At 49.3% G+C, this 16,753-nt stretch overlaps 1 protein-coding gene across 2 annotated transcripts in view; it reads left to right on the top strand.

Annotated features, from left to right (window-relative positions):
• SNX29 (sorting nexin 29) overlaps nt 1-16,266 on the top strand; it is a 600,629-nt gene extending 584,363 nt beyond the window's left edge. For both annotated transcript variants that reach the window (XM_027527872.1, XM_027527873.1), the window contains one exon: nt 10,916-16,266. In XM_027527872.1, coding sequence (XP_027383673.1) covers nt 10,916-11,045 — 130 coding nt within the window. In that variant the 3' untranslated portion in view covers nt 11,046-16,266. The remainder of the gene's footprint in view (nt 1-10,915) is intronic.
• Nucleotides 16,267-16,753: the final 487 nt, after the last annotated feature.

The following is a 16,753-nucleotide window of genomic DNA, read 5'->3' as shown; positions in this document are numbered from 1 at the left end:
ATAAATGATGCTGTTTTCCGCATTCATATACTAGTTTCTACGTGGACATGTTTTCATTTCTCCAGGGTGTATACCAAGAAGAATCGCCGGATCACATGGTCATTCTGTGTTTAACCATCTGAAGAATTGCCAGACTGTTTTCCAAAGCTGCACAATTTAATGTCCCTACTGGCAGTGTGGCCGGGTTCTGATTTCCCATCTTTGCTGGCACTTACCTGTCTTTTCAACAGTCACCATCCCGGTGGGTGTGAAGTCGTGTCTTATTTTGTTGGGGTTTTTTAACGTATTTCTTTTCGGCTGTATCAGGTCTTAGTTGCAGCTCGTGGGGTCTTGTTGGAGCGCGTGGCCTCATGCGGCGCACGGCTTCTCTCTAGTTAAAGCACGCAGGCTCGGTAGTTGTGGCTCTCAGGCTTAGTTGCCTCAAGGCATATGGGATCTTAGTTCCCTGACAAGGGCTCACCTTCCCCCGACACCGGAAGGCGGATTCTTAGCCACTGGGCCGCCAGGGACGTCCCTCCTATTGTGGTCTTGATGTACATTTCCTGATAAGGATGTTGAGCATCTTTCCGTGTGCTTCTTGGTCCTCTGCGTGTTGGCTATTCACATCCTTTGCCCGTTTGTTGATTGAGTTGTCTTTTCACTGTGATGCGATCCCTTCTTACAGGTGAGGAATCTCAGTCCCAGGGCGCATCAGTGACCATCCAGGCAGTCAGCTGGTAAATGACAGAGTCCGAGAATTTCTGTCCCCATGGTTCCTGCCCTTCTTAGCTGTGGAAATGGGTGAGGTCACTGTCTCCTGGATGCAAGGTGCTCCTTCATGCAGAAAAGGTAGAGATTTTTAAATACAGCCTTTCTCAGCCAGGCTTCTTAAGACTGAAGTAAAATTTTCATGTGGTAGCATTTCCCCTTTTCATTACATAGTTCTGTGAGTTTTGAAGGATGCGCAGGGTCACAGCACCACCGGAACAGCCCCCAGGACCCCCCAGTGCCTGTCTGTAGCCAGTCTCTGGCGCCCGCCGCTGCGGCTTCTGTCCCTATACTTTTGCCTTTTCCAGAATGTCTTAGGAAGGAATCAGGTGAGGTGCAGCCTCTGAGTCTGGCTTCTGTCATTTAGCAGAACGCCTTTGAGATTTACCCATGTTACCAAGAATACACATTTTGAAGGAGGGAACAACCATTTGGGGTGGTAAATGAGCCAGTGGTGATATCTAGGAAATGGTTTTTTTTTTTTTTTTTTAATTTAATATTAATATGCTTACATCTATGTTTATGGATGATTTTGCATAAGCCAAAGTAACCTAAAAACAGAGGTGAAGAAAAATCTTGGGTATTATATAGGAGGTGTGCAGATAATGAAGAGGTGGGAGGTTAAAGCATCAGAGATGATAAGGCAGTATTCAGGAAACATGGCTCCATGTTCCCATCACAGCTCCGGGCAGGGTGACCCTGATCTCCAGGATAAAGAAGCCATAGCCCTGAGAATCATATCCCCAGTGTGGCGTGCTCCGCCTGGTACCAGAGGAGCCTCAAGGTCATCTAGACCATTGGTTCTGACCGTCCCATGTGTGGTCTGGAACTTGTCCCAGAGGGCGTGTTCTCTAAGCAGGAGGAACCACAAGCAAAGTAGTAAGACCTCCCCTCACCTTTGCAAATAGTTGGATTGTGCTCATGTGTCTTATGTCTCCTTAGTTGGCAAATTGACAACCTGAGGTTGAGTTTTGTTGCCATTAAGACGTCATCTCGGGCCTTCTTTGCTGGCAGTCCAGTGGTTAGGACTCCACTTCACAGCAGAGGGTGCAGGTTTGGTGCCTGGTGGAGGAACTAAGATCCTTCATGCTTGTGATGTGGCCCAAAAGTCATCGCTTGCCACGGGCTGACTGGGTCCCCACCTTTGAAGAGGTAGTTTGTAGAACTCATGTAGACCAGAGGTGTCTACATCACCTGGGGGCCTTCCTGGCCCACGCAGACTTGGGCAGCTGCAGGCCCCACCACCTGTCTTGCTCCCCATGGAGTCTTTTGCTGGCTGCTCTTCCTGCCCAGAAAGCCCTTTCCATCCCCCTCTACTCCACTGAGCCTTACCTTCCCCCCCACCACCCTACCTCAGTGCTCAGGCCCCCTCCAGAGACCCTCCCAGCCCGACTCTACCTCTGTGTATATTCTTCATCATTTCCCCCTCTCCCTCCGCCACCCCTGCCCCTGTTTTGAGTAACTTAAGGGTAGAAACTGTTGTCTTGATGTCCCCAGAGTTTAGCACAGGGTCTGGCCTTATCTCAAGGGAAACGGTGGTTTGATCTTCCTTTACAGGAGGGTCACGATTTTTCCACCCTTGTTCCCCGATGGATCCACCTGTTTGCTCACTTATTTCCTTAAGCTGTCTCGAAACAGCCCTGCCAAATCCCAGAGCTCTTCTGTCTCTGTAAATTTTAGGGCTCCTCTTCCAGAAAACCTAGTCTGATCTCTTCAGAGAAGGTTTCTTTCTCCGTCTCCTGCCCCCAGGACAGACAGATGGAAGACTTGAGCTGTGGTAGTAAAAGGAATGGGAGGTATATTATTTTCCTTTTATTTCGGCCATGCCATGCAGCTTGTGGGATCTTAGTTCCCCAACCAGGGATCTGACCCACACCCCCTATAGTGAAAGTATGGAGTCTTAACCACTGGACCACCAAGGAACTCCCTTGAGGTTTATTTCTGTCATTTGTAAAATCTTTATAAAAACTTCTACCCACTTCCTTTGATATATTGATGCCTCAGCCATCAGAGTTCTTAAGATTTTGCTGGCTAGAATTTGCCTGTGCCTCTGAATTTTATCTCAGAGATCCTGGGGTCTTAAGGAGCCAGTTATATTCCTATTTATAACAGATTCAATTCATATGTGTTGAATGATACATAAACAGTAGGGAGAACCAATATTATACCCATTTCACAGATCAGAAAACTGAGTCTTGGGGAGGAGATGTATCTTCCTCTAAGGTCCTAAGGGGTCTAAGTGAAGGCACCTAGGTCTTCTGCCTTTGAATATGGGGTTTCTATTATTCCATACACCTTTAGGATCTATTCTTATGATGGACGTGGGGCCTTTCTTGCCCTCCATACCCCTCTTTTCTTGTCTGCAAAATTGGGGTAGACATGTGTGCTCAGTCTTGTCTGACTCTTTGCAACTACTTGTACTGTAGCCCGCCAGGCTCCTTTCTCTGTCCATGGGATTTTCCAGGCACGAGTACTAGAGTGGGTTATCTGCTTCCTCCAGGGGACCTTCCCAACCCAGGGATTGAATCCATGTGTCCAGCATTGGCAGGCAGATTCTTTACCACTGAGCCACTGTGGAAGCCCTGGGGTAGACAGACCTTCCGCATTAAAACAGAATCGGGTAGATGAGGAACATAATTTTGCCTTGCTCAGTGGTTCTGCTCCTGCCCAGACCCAGACTCACCAGCCCGCTTTATTATAACATCATCGTCAGCAGGAGGTAAAAAGAGCTTCTTGGTGGCCTGATTTCTATTGATGGGGCCAGGTGAGAAACACACCCCTCCTTTAAATCTCAGCAGTGCAGGTGGCTCACAAAGGCTGTAAACGATGAGGAATTGCGAGACCAGCGTTGACACACACACACCAGCACCCACCCACCCACCCAGCAGGAAGCTGCTATATAACACAAGGAGCTCAGCTCCATGCTCTGATGACCCCGGAGGGCGAGGGAGGCTCAAGAGGAAGGGGATATGTGTAGCTGATTTGCGTTGTTGTACAGCAGAAACACTGTAAAACAATTACACTCCAATGTAAAAAGTCAAATGCAGGACTGTTGACTGTAGGTAGTGTTGTACAGATCTCGCACTTAACTCATCTGTTTTAAAATTTAATTTTATATTGGAATATAGTTGATCTACAATGTTTTGGTTTCAGGTGTATGTTCATTTTTTTAAGATTCTTTTCCCAGATAAGTCATTACAGAATATTGAGTAGAGTTTCCTCTGCTATATAGTAGGTCCTTGTTGATTATTTTACATATAGCAGTGTGTATCCGTTAATCCTAAATTCCTAATTTGCCCCCCGCCCCCAAACACGTTTCTCCTTTGGTAACCAAAAGTTGGTTTTTCAAGTCTGTTGAAGAACAGACTTGTTGAGTCTGTTTTGGTTTTGTAAATAAGTTCCTTTGTATCATTTTTTAGCTTACATGTAAGTGATACCACATGATATTTGTCTTTGACTTCCTTCACTAAGTACGATGACCTCTAGGTCTGTCCAGGTCGCTGCAGAGCACAGTATTTCATTCTTTGCAGCTGTAGTGGACACGGCTGTATCCATTGTGTGTGTATATAGACACATATATCTTTATTATGTTTATATAATATATATATACATTAATGTATGCATGTATGTATACACACACACACATTTTTTTTAATCCATTCCCTTCTCAATGGACGTTTAGGTTGCTTCCATGTCTTGGCTGTTGTAAACAGTGCTGCAGTGAACATTCAGTTCAGTCGCTCAGTCATGTCCAACTCTTTGCGACCCCATGAATCGCAGCACGCCAGGCCTCACTGTCCATCACCAACTCCCGGAGTTCACTCAGACTCACATCCATCGAGTCAGTGATGCCATCCAGCCATCTCATCCTCTGTCGTCCCCTTCTCCTCCTGCCCCCAATCCCTCCCAGCATCACAGTCTTTTCCAATGAGTCAACTCTTCGCATGAGGTGGCCAAAGGACTGGAGTTTCAGCTTTAGCATCATTCCTTCCACATTAGGGTGTATATATCTTTTCAAATTACGGTTTTGTCCAGATAAATGCCCAGAAATGGGATTGCAGGGTCATACAGTAGGTCTATTTTTAGATTTTTAAGGAACCGCCATACTGTTCTCCGTTGGGATTGTACCAATTTACATTCCCACCAACAGTGTAGGAGGGCTACGTTCTCTCTCCACCATTGGTTGGTTGTAGATTTTTTATGTTAGCCATTCTGATCAGTGTGAGGTGACACCTCATTGTAATTTTGATTTGCATTTCTCTAATAACTAGCAATATTGAACATCTTTTCATGTACCTCTTGGCCATCTGTATGTCTTCTTTGGGGAAATGTCTACTTAGGTCTTCTGCCCATCTTTTGACTGGGTTGTTTTTTTGTCATAGAACTACATGAGCTGTTCATAAATTTTTTCGATTAATCCCTTGTTGGGTGCTTTGTTTGCAAATATGTTCTCCCATTCTGTGGGTTGTCTTTTGGTTTTATTTATGGTTTCCCTTGCTGTGCAAAAAACCTTTTTAAGTTTCACTAGGTCCCATTTGTTTATTTTTGTTTTCATTTTGATTATTCTAGGAGATAAGATACTGCTGTGATTTATGTTCAAAGTGTTCTGCCTGTGTTTTCCTCTGGGAGTTTTATAGTATCTGATCTTTAGTCCATTTTGAGTTTAGAACTTAAGTCAATTGAGACATTTTTGCCTGTCAATTAGTAACTCCCTACTCACCCCCTCCCTCATCCCCCTCTGAGTTCGACTATTTTGGACACCTCCTGTAATTGGAATCATGCAGTTATCTGTCCTTGTGGCTGGCTTGTTTCATTTAGCAGGAGGACACTATACTATTGCATATGTCAGCATTTCATTTTTTCTTGTAAGGCTTGCATATTGCTTTGTATGGATGAAACTTTTTTTTTTATCCATTCATAGAGATCTAAGTTATTAATAATTGCACATCTTGCCTGTTGGGAGTGCAGAGAGAGCACTTCCAGATCCTGATTTCTATTCTTTCCGATAAATATTTACTCTACCCTAGAAGCCATTCCAAGCTGATGAGACACTTGCCTGAGGAAACGCAGTGCACTCTCTCCTCACTCCCACAGTGCCATCTCTGAGTGGCAGCCCCAGGCAGGAGGCTTAGGGGCAGGCAATCCCCCCTATCCCCCTCCCCTCTGCTGATCCTCACATAGTAGGTGCCTTTGGAGAAGCCAAATGAAGTACCAAAGCCCTGGCCCCATGACTCAGAACTGTCCCTCCACTCCGGCCTTTCTCCAGTCCTCTGAGGAGCCGGCTCCTCCAGGGACCACAGGCCCTCACCTCCCAAGCCGGGCAGGAGAGTCAAGGGGAGAGAGATTTGAAGAGGCTGCACTGCTGGCTTTGAAGATGGAGGCAGGAGCCGTGACCCGTAGAGTGCCTGGAAAGGCTGGAAAGGTCAACTTCTGGCCTTTAGAATCTCCCTTGGAGCCTTCCGGGGCTTCCCAGTGATAGCTTATGGTGAATGATGTCGGATTCCTGATCTCTGAAGGAGGAGATTGAGCTTCGGGACCAGGCTTGATCACTCAAGAGCTTTTGTGTAGCAAAGTTTTATTAAAGTAAGAAAAGGGACAGAGCAAGCTTCTGACACAGACATCAGAAGAGGGATGGAGAGTGCCCCCCCCCCCACTAGTCTAAGCAAGGGAGTTATATAATTTAACTGGTTATTACAAGAAATCAAAAGAATGTCTCAAGGTTGTTCAGTTCAGTTCAGTCACCCAGTCATGTCTGACTCTTTGCGACCCCATGAATCGCAGCACACCAGGCCTCCCTGTCCATCACCAACTCCCAGAGTTCACCCAAACTCCTGTGCATCGAGTTGGTGATCCCATCCAGCCATCTCATCCTCTGTCATCCCCTTCTCCTCCTGCCCCCAATCCCTCCCAGCATCAGTCTTTTCCAATGAGTCAACTCTTCGCATGAGGTGGCCAAAGTACTGGAGTTTCAGCTTCAGAATCGGTCCTTCCAATGAACACCCAGGACTGATCTCCTTCAGAATGGACTGGTTGGATCTCCTTGCAGTCCAAGGGACTCTCAAGAGTCTTCTCCAACACCACAGTTCAAAAGCATCAATTCTTCGGTGCTCAGCTTTCTTCACAGTCCAACTCTCACATCCATGCATGACCACAGGAAAAATCACAGCCTTGACTAGACAGACCTTTGTTGGCAAAGTAATGTCTCTGCTTTTGAATATGCTATCTAGGTTGGACATAATTTTCCTTCCAAGGAGTAAGCAGCTTTTAATTTCATGGTTGCAGTCACCATCTGCAGTGATTTTGGAGCCCAAAAAAAGTCTGACACTGTTTCTTCATCTATTTCCCATGAAGTGGTGGGACCAGATGATCTTAGTTTTCTGAATGTTGAGCTTAAGCCAACTTTTTCACTGTCCTCTTTCACTTTCATCAAGAGGCTCTTTAGCTCTTCACTTTTTGCCATAAGGGTGGTGTCATCTGCATATCTGAGGTTATTGATATTTCTCCCAGCAGTCTTGATTCCAGCTTGTGCTTCTCCCAGCCCAGCGTTTCTCATTGATGTACTCTGCATAGAAGTTAAATAAGCAGGGTGACAATATACAGCCTTGATGTACTCCTTTTCTATTTGGAACCAGTCTGTTGTTCCATGTCCAGTTCTAACTGTTGCTTCCTGACCTGCATATAGGTTTCTCAAGAGGCCAATCAGGTGGTCTGGTATTCCCATCTCTTTCAGAATTTTCCACAGTTTCTTGTGATCCACACAGTCAAAGGCTTTGGCATAGTCAATAAAGCAGAAATAGATGTTTTTCTGGAACTCTCTTGCTTTTTCGATGACCCAGCGGATGTTGGCAATTTGATCTCTGGTTCCTCTGCCTTTTCTAAAACCAGCTTGAACATCTGGAAGTTCACAGTTCATGTATTGCTGAAGCCTGGCTTGGAAAATTTTGAGCATTACTTTACTAGCGTGTGCGATGAGTGCAATTGTGTGGTAGTTTGAGCATTCTTTGGCATTGCCTTTCTTTGGGATTGGAATGAAAACTGACTTTTTCCAGTCCTGTGGCCACTGCTGAGTTTTCCAAATTTGCTGGCATATTGAGTGCAGCACTTTCACAGCATCATCTTCCAGGACTTGAAATAGCTCAACTGGAATTCCATCACCTCCACTAGCTTTGTTCGTAGTGATGCTTCCTAAGGCCCACTTGACTTCACATTCCAGGATGTCTGGCTCTAGGTGAGTGATCACACCATCGTGATTATCTGGATCGTGAAGATTTTTTTTGTACAGTTCTTCTGTGTATTCTTGCCACCTCTTCTTAGTATCTTCTGTTAGGTCCATACCATTTCCATTATCGAGCCCATCTTTGCATGAAATGTTCCTTTGGTATCTCTAATTTTCTTGAGATCTCTAGTCTTTCCCATTCTATTGTTTTCCTCTATTTCTTTGCATTGATCACTGAGGAAGGCTTTTTTATCTCTCCTTACTATTATTTGGAACTCTGCATTCAAATGGGAATATCTTTTTTTTCTCCTTTGTTTTTCTCTTCTCTCCTTTTCACAGCTATTTATAAGGCCTCCCCAGACAGCCATTTTGCTTTTTTGCATTTCTTTTCCATGGGGATGGTCTTAATCCCTGTCTCCTGTACAATGTCATGAACCTCCATCCATAGTTCATCAGGTACTCTATCAGATCTAGTCACTTTAATCTATTTCTCACTTCCACTGTACAATCATAAGGGATTTGATTTAGGTCATACCTGAATGGTCTAGTGGTTTTCCCTACTTTCTTCAATTTAAGTCTGAATTTGGCAATAAGACTCACTCCCATAATATACATTTTAAGATAACAGGATCAGTCGGAAGCTTTTCAGGAAGGAGAAACTGTCCTCAAGCAGGAGACAGTGTTGTTATATAATCCTTAAGCTGAGTTGTTTGTTGTGTAATCATCAGTTCTGGGCTTAAAGAAAAAACTGTATTACATGACTAAGACTAAGGAATGTAGAGGAGAAAAAAAGACGTTTGTCCTTTCCCCCTTGAGAATTCCAGACCCTTATCTCCTCCTCGGGGACCCCGGATTTCTTATCAACCTGCCTAGGAATTGACTCTCTCACCAGGTGGCTCAGCAGTGAAGAACCCACCTGCCAACGCGGGAGATGCAGGTACAGTCCCTGGGTCGGGAAGATCCCCCGGAGAAGGAAATGGCAACCCACTGCAGTATTCTTGCCTGGGAATCCCATGGACCGAGGAGTCTGGTAGGATATACAGCCCATGGTGTCAGAGAATCAGACATGACTGAGCACACACACTGGTACATCTTGAGTGAAGTCGCTCAGTCATGTCCGATTCTTTGCTACCCTGTGGACTGTAGCCCTCCAGGCTCCTCTGTCCATGGGATTCTCCAGGCCAGAATACTGGAGTGGGTAGCCATTCCCTTCTCCAGGGGATCTTCCCCACCCAGGGATCAAACTCAGGTCTCCCTCATTGTGGGCAGATGCTTTAACCTCTGAGCCACCAGAGAAGTCCGGTACATCTTGAATGTGGCCTCATCACACCCACTGAGGCCTGCCGGCCTCCAGAACTGTAAGACATCTCAGTGTGTGCTAGCGTGCAGCAGCTGTGGGAAATAAGACCGAGTTCACCACCTGTACGTTCACAGCCCTGGCCCTGTGTGCTTGGAGCAGTGACCTTGGCAGTGGGCACTTCAAATGCAACCAGACCAGGGACATCACCTTCTTGAGTCCTCCAGCTGCTGCCTCCACCCACTGCTCCTGTGCCCAGAGCCTCGGGGCCCCACCCCCTATCCCAGGCCCTTCCTGCCTTGCTTGGGACTCCCCACTCAGGCAGGCTTTGTACCCTAAGTCTTAGAGTGAGCGCATGATGCTTTTAGCCCTCCTTCGGACTGTGAGCTCCACAGGGTCTGGAAGAATCAATTTTGCTGTTTACCCCTAGTGCCTTGCACAGTGCTTGGCCCACGTGGGTGTGCAAAGATTCATGGAGTAAACAAGTATATCCTTCAGGTGTTTTCTGTATACCCCTTCTACTGTGCTGTAACGTGGGTTGGAATTGAGAAATGGAATATTTCCTGCCATATCAATAAACAAAGACTGTCATAGGCATCAGTAATTATGGATGGTGACCCCCCTGAGGAAACTCAGGAAGGAAAGAATACCCACCATCTAGCAGCCATCAGATTGCCGGCACTCCTTACTGTGAGCCCCTGGGAAACTCAGGATGAGGAAACTCGATACTGGCCCCAGACGGCTGAGGTGCACATCAAAGGAATGATTTCAAAGGAAGAGTCAGCCCGGGCTCTTGCATCTTCCCGTACATAGAAAAGTGCTAAATCCCTTAACTTGGGATACCTGGTTTTCTTTAAACAACAACAACAACTTTTTGACATTCAGACTGCCTGCCCTTTGTTGCAAAACTTCTTTTAATATATATAACCTGGCTCCCCTCCTCGGAGCAGCTCTCTCAGGGACACTTGAGATGCTTTCTCTCAGCTTGAAGTCCAAACATTCCCAATGAATAAAACATAACTCTCAGCTTTTAGGTTGTATTTTTTAGGTCTGCAGAAGTGTACACCCTCAGTGGCCCGTAAACGCACGTCTGTTCCCTTGTTCGTGGGCTGCCGCCGTCTTGCGATGTGAGGGCTTTATATCCAGGACCAGCGAGCCCCTCACACTGGAATCGCAAGTAGTTCCCCATTTTTGGCTCGTTCACGCAGTGCTGTCGTGAACGCCCTTACAATTAGACGTGGGCAGACCTCTGATTATTCTTTTAGGATCGACTCCACCGGAATTCCGTCTCCTGGGTTTTCGCATCTTTTGACTTTTAAATGCAATGTTCTCCAGAGCAGTTTTTTTCTTTTCTCTTTGAAATGTGCCTTTGCTGGAAGATCAGTGAAAACGGTGAGAAGAAAGCCAAGACCAGAATCTTCTTTCATCGACTTAAAAGAGGGTCCGGAACTGCGGCCCCACAACTGTGCTGGTCACGGCAGAGAGGAGGTTTATTTCTCCAGGTTGTTCTCGCCACCCAGCCAGGCAGCCGCCGTGGCCCTGAGCCACTCCCGCTGCTCCCCTCTCCCCCCTCAGCTCCCAGCGGCTGCCCTGCCTGTGACCAGTTGCCCTCAGAGCTCCTGACTTACCCCGATTCTCCCCACTCTGTCTTACAGCGACATCACCCCTCCCGGAGACGCACTAACCAAGAACAGCCAGCCCAAAGTGGCTTCCCGCTTCCCCAAGCTGGCCCGAGGGCACCCCAGGGAGACACGCAACGTGGAGCCCCAGAGCGGTGACCTCTGACCTCGCCGGTACCCTGGACTTGGGCCCTACGTGCTGCGCCAGCCGTCTCCACCCCGGCCACGGCAGCTGGCCCCTGCCACCTCGGAGGGACCACCCTACCCCCACCGGTGAACCCCAGAGAGCACACCTGCCCTGCCAGGCGTGTGACACCCCGATTAAACTGGGCTGTGTGAGAGCAGGGCGGCTCCTCGCTGGACGGATGTGGGCACGTGGGCTCTGCTCTCCCCGCGCCCCGCCTTGGGCCTCAAGGGCCAGGCATTCCCCTTCCTCCAGCCCAGAGGCCAACTGGAGGGCTCAGAGTCAGAGCCCCCTGGTCGCGATGCACAAGTCTGTCTCATTTGGTCAGAAGTTTCATTCACCTCTTGACTCTTTCCCACGTGGGAATTCGAATGACTGTTACTTCCCTACCCCCGTTTAATGTAATTGCCTGCTACAACCTATGAACACGGAGGGGGAGCTAGTTCCTTTCCACATATGCCCCACCAGGGATCAGTAGACACCCTAATTCTTGCCACCAGGTTCCAGGGAGACAGCCCCGTGGCCTTCGTGCAGCAGCGCCATTAGGGATGAGGAACTGTGGCTCTTGGAGAACTTCCTACCTCCTCTCTGGTTGGTTCTGGAAGGACTGGCCCCTGTAGGAAGCCTACATGTACCTGGTCAGGCCAGCCATCAGCAGCAACCTAGTGACCTGAACCAGAAAGCCCTGAGCTATCTAGGGGTTGGTGGCCTTGGCCACCAAAGCCAAGAGGAGTCCTCAAGGCTTTGAAAGACTCGGTTCTGGGAAGCACTTCAGAAGCTTCTGTGGGCCTCTGGGGGTTCTGTGGAGCTCAGCGTGACTCTCTGTGAACTTGGGTGAATGTGACTCACTCTGAACAAATCATGATTGTCCCCTAAAGACAGCACATGTGTTGTTGGCCAGTATGCTCTCGATGGGAGCAGGGCGCTGGGTGCATCCCAAGATTGACCCCTCTGCTCCCCCCATTCAGAGAGCACCCCACCAGCAGCAGCAGCAGTTGGGAACAGGAGGAGAACAGCATCAGGTCCCCCCGTGGGACCAGAGCTGTTTGGCCAGTTTTAACATCCAGAAACGTGGAACTCTTCCCCACCCTGGGTAGGAGTCACCCTCAGCTGCTGATACAAAGGACCAAAAAGCGGTATAAATGTGTGAAAAGCAGAGGGCTGAGCACACCTCAGCCCATGCCTGGGTGAGCAATGTGGGTCATCATCGAGCCTGTAGTGGAAACCCTGGAAGGGCTGTGCCGCACGCCCCGTGCTCACCAGAGGGAGGCGTGTCAGAACTGACGTTTGCACACGGCCCTCCAGGGACTCAAGGAGGCTGCAGCAACTTCAGAGGGGACATTCTACCTGGTGAGCTAGGCCCAGGGGAGCGACACGAGCCGGCTGTCCTGCATGGATGGAGGTGGCAGTGTGTGTACGTGGGGGCCCTGCTGTCGGCCTGTGGGGGTCAGAGGACCCAAGGGACAGCGTGTCCCAGAAAGGCAGCATGGTTGGTTTCCCCCTCGTGTGCCCAGGGATCCACTGCGCATGCACCGTGCTGGAATCCCACGCCCCAGAGCACTGCCGTGAACATAGAGCCCTCCTCCACCCAGGCCTCCGGGACCATCTGGAAGTTCCAGCTGCCCCAGAGCTCTGCCCCACACGTGGGGCCCTCCACAGGGGTCACTTTGAGGCCAGCTGATGGCTGCAGATCTGAACCCAGGGTGTCGTCTCTCTGTTCACGTGAGACCCAGAATAGATCCAGCGCCCCAACATTCTCCAGGGTTCTGATCAGCCAGGCTGTGTTGGCGCCTGACCCCAAACACATCTGAGAACGATTTCTAGCCTCACCTTCTCCAGCTACCCCACCAAGAAGCGGCTTTGACGTTCTGTGCATGGAGTGAAAAAACAGCAAAAAAAGGTACCCAGAGCTACAGCAGACAGATGCTGAGCGGGAGGGAGACATGAGAGCACTCTCGGCCTGTATTTGGAAAGGAGCAGCTCTGCCTTCCTGTTTTTAAAGCTTAATTATTCATGGGAAGCTTGCCCTGCCCTCCCACACGCGGGTTGTAGAAAGCATGTTCCTAGGGGCCCTGCGGGGCCCCTCCAGGCTGCTTGCCCTCTGTGCCCCCGTTTCTGTGACCCTGCAGAAACCCCGATCTTCAGTCCGTCTGGTTTCAGCTCAGATACGCATGTGACATGCACATCACAGCTCCTCCTCCAGCCTTACCTCTGGAGTCACATGGAATGTTCTGCCATGAGAGAGCCCTGCTCACCAGGGCGGTGGGGTGGACTTAGAAGGGGCAGACCACCAGCTCCTGGAGAAAGAGAACAAAACCCTGAGGTCCAGGCTGGGATGTGGCTCACAGAATGCCACCCCCCGAGGCCGTGTCATCATCTGTGCATCCACCCCCAATCTAAGTCAGAAGGCAGGATGTCCCCCCTGCCCCCGAGACCCATCAGGTGAAAGACAGCCCCCCAACAAAGGACCAGCTGACGCTGGCTTCTGTCTCCTTGATCAAAGATTCTTTAGCACCTAAGAAAGCGCTCCCCATTCTTCAGAAAGGAACAGAAGGGCCCTCTGTCTCCAGAAGGCCTTGACCCTCTTGGCGCCCCACCTGCCTTGGGAGCAGGAAGCACCCCCTTCAAGTCCCCAGAGCACAGTCCAGCAGGCTGTTCAGGGGTGGCTTCAGCCGGGTTGGGATGGAAGCCCAGCCAGGTCCAGCTCCGTTCGCATCTCACAGAAAAAGCAGAGACATCTCTCCTTAAGAGAAAACCAGAGCTCCCAGGGAGTGAGGGCTGAGGCTGGTGTATACCTCACCAGCTTTCTCGGCCACCGCTCCACAGCCCCTGTGGAATCCTGGCTCGAAACTGCACAGATCTCTCTACAGTCAGGCCCTGGGGGAAGAGGCGGCTTTCCCAAGAGGCTGTTGCACCTCACGGAGGTCACCGTGAACACCATAGCCTGGCCCATCTAAGGGCTTCCTGGCCACAGAAGGATCACTGACGGAGCTGCAGAGACAGGGTACCATCCTGTGAGTCCTGGCAAGAGGCGCGAGCAGTGAGAGAGAGGCTGGTGAGCCGGGGTGTGTGGACCAGGTGTGGTCGCTCGGGGCCTGTTAGGATGCCTTCTTTGATAACCGCTGGATTCGACAGCACTGCCAGGCTGTGTTGTGCCTTTCAGAACACAGAGGCAGTCAAAGTTATTTACACCCCGGAACTGGTAACACAGCTGCAGCCGGTTCCGAGAGGCAGCGGGCACTGGAGGCCCGAGAATTCATCCCCAGATTTTGGGCCCGGAAACAGGAAAGAAGTCCCTCCGGGCAGCCCAGGGGATCCGAAGCTTTGCTGCTTTTGTCTCCTGACACCCAGCGCCCTGGCATCTGGGGTCTGGGGTGGCCTCTTTGCTCATGAGAGAGTGTGCCCACCAGAGGGCCCGGTCCCAGGGTCCCAGGCCTCAGCCCCCGTACCTCACCTGCTCACCTTCACAGGGGTGCAGCCTGGAGCCGCCAGCTGGCCCCACACCTAGAAACCAGAGCCCGTTCTCAGGTCCCAGCAGACCTCTCCTAACCAGTCACCTTCAGCATCCTTCATCCCTCAGCCCGGCAGCTTGGTGCCAGCGCCCGTGCACAGGAGGCGCCTTCCTCTAGGAGGAGGATCTCGCCTGGGCGTATCACTGACTGGATCCTCAGCCTGGAGCTGGGATGGGCAGCCTCCAAGACCTGTCAGAGAAGGACCCTGAGCGGGAGCATCTGATGAGCTAAGAGCTTTCTCGAAGGAGCATGCCACGCTCAAGCTGCTACCCCAAAGGCAATAATTGTCTCAACTCTGCCTCAGTGTTCCCCTCCGGACAGTGCCACCCATGCTGAACCTTACCCCCGGGCTGGGTGCCCCCGGCAGGCAGGTGTCTGCTCACGAGCAAGGCCTTTTGCAACGATCATTTTTCAAAATATTGCACGTCGCTGCTTTACGTGTCTGCTGTTCAGATTGGCTTTCTGTGTTAATCGCACAGTTGCAGCACTAGATATTTTATCTGACCTTGCCAAAAATTTCATTTTTCCTGTTTCCCTAACACGTGGTCTTGATTATGTGTCTAAAAGAAAACTTCAGCTCCCGGATCGATAGGCGCGAGCAGGGAGCACTGCCCACCTCCACGCTCTGAGCAGAGCAGCCCTCTGTCCGGCCCGCAGTGGAAACGCCCCTCCCTCAGTTCGTCTCGGCATTTTAGACCATCCCGTTTGCCACCCTTGCCTGCTGCCAGGAATGGGCCTGATTTTGGTAGTTCTCAGTTCTAACAACCATATTGAATGGGTTTCCTTACTTAATCAATTTCTGAAGAGAAGCAAAAAAAAAAAAAAGAAAACTGGTTTTTCTAAAAGATGGGTGAGCTTATACCAAGGATGAGCAACCCCACTAGAAGAATAGAAGAACGTCCGGATCCACGAGGGTTTCATGGTCCAGGGATTCAGTTGTTTGTGGCACAGGGATGATTTGCCATCCTCACCGAAGACCACTAGCTGACCTGCCAAGATGCCCCCCTTGCCCTCAGATCCCATCACTGCCTTCACGAACTGCAAGGGGAGAGGCCATGCCCCTCCGGCAGTTCTCTCTGCCATCGCTTGAGGCCATACAAGGGGACGACCTTTGCAACAGCTGGGACGGAAGACACAGAAGACGGGATCGCAGGTTTACAACCAGCATTGAGATGAGCTGGAGAATGGGCATTGCCAGGAGTGAGGGGGTGGTGGAGCTAATTAGGGCTTCTTATTACCTGGGATCCATCCTGGAAAGAATGTCTTTACCTCTGTAACCTTAGCGGCACCATCTCCAGCATCACCATTTGGTAAAACACACTGCTTAACTCATCAGATGCTGACTTGGTGGTGGAAGAATTCTTTTGACTACAGGCTCCATGGTGACCCGTGAGTGGGTCCCCGTGAGCCGTCTGTTCGAGGGGGAACCGGCGACAAATCTGGAGTCTATGGTCTGGATGGAAGCAAGGCTGAGAAGCCCACAGATGGGCTGCAAAACACGTGGTATTATCTTAACTACCCTCTTCCGTTACGGTTTACAGGATAGAATTTTTAAACAAATGTGTTTAATTTTCTAAAATCTCTTGTATTAAAATTTTCCTTTGGAATAAGCTGTGGTAATTTTGTTACAATCTAGTTGAGACACACCTCTTTACAATGACAAAATTAAAACGGTTACATTTTCTAAATTAGATACTCGGTTTATGGTCTAATTCTCCGCGTCCATTCTTTTTCAGCAGTTGGGGATTAGGTGAAGTTTCAGTATACATTATAAAAACTTCTTATAAGGCCCTTCACCATTTCACATGTTACCCTGAACAACATGATTTGATTGGACAAGCATCACTTTTATTTGAAGTAGAGCAGGAGCTTATGTTGAGTTATTAGGCAGATCTATATTAATTGGAGATGTAGCATCAAAATTCTATACAGAAAAAAAATTCCCTTCATTATAGGTTCCTATTCACTCAGAAACCATTTTTGGGCACCTACTGTATACCATCATGCCAGGCCCTGGGCATACAGCAGTGGCCAAGGCAGAAAAGACCCCTGCCTTCTTGGACTAAGATTCCAAGTAAGACAGATGGACAATAATGTATATTTCTGTGTATCTGTCTATCTACACACACTTCCCTGGTGCCTTAGCAGTAAAGAATCTGCCTGCCAGTGCAGGAGACG

This window comes from Bos indicus x Bos taurus, chromosome 25, assembly GCF_003369695.1.
Source record: "Bos indicus x Bos taurus breed Angus x Brahman F1 hybrid chromosome 25, Bos_hybrid_MaternalHap_v2.0, whole genome shotgun sequence".
NCBI classification, from domain to species: Eukaryota; Metazoa; Chordata; class Mammalia; order Artiodactyla; family Bovidae; genus Bos; species Bos indicus x Bos taurus.
Note: the sequence above shows the minus strand (reverse complement) of the source record. Positions and strands in the feature narration are given on the sequence as shown.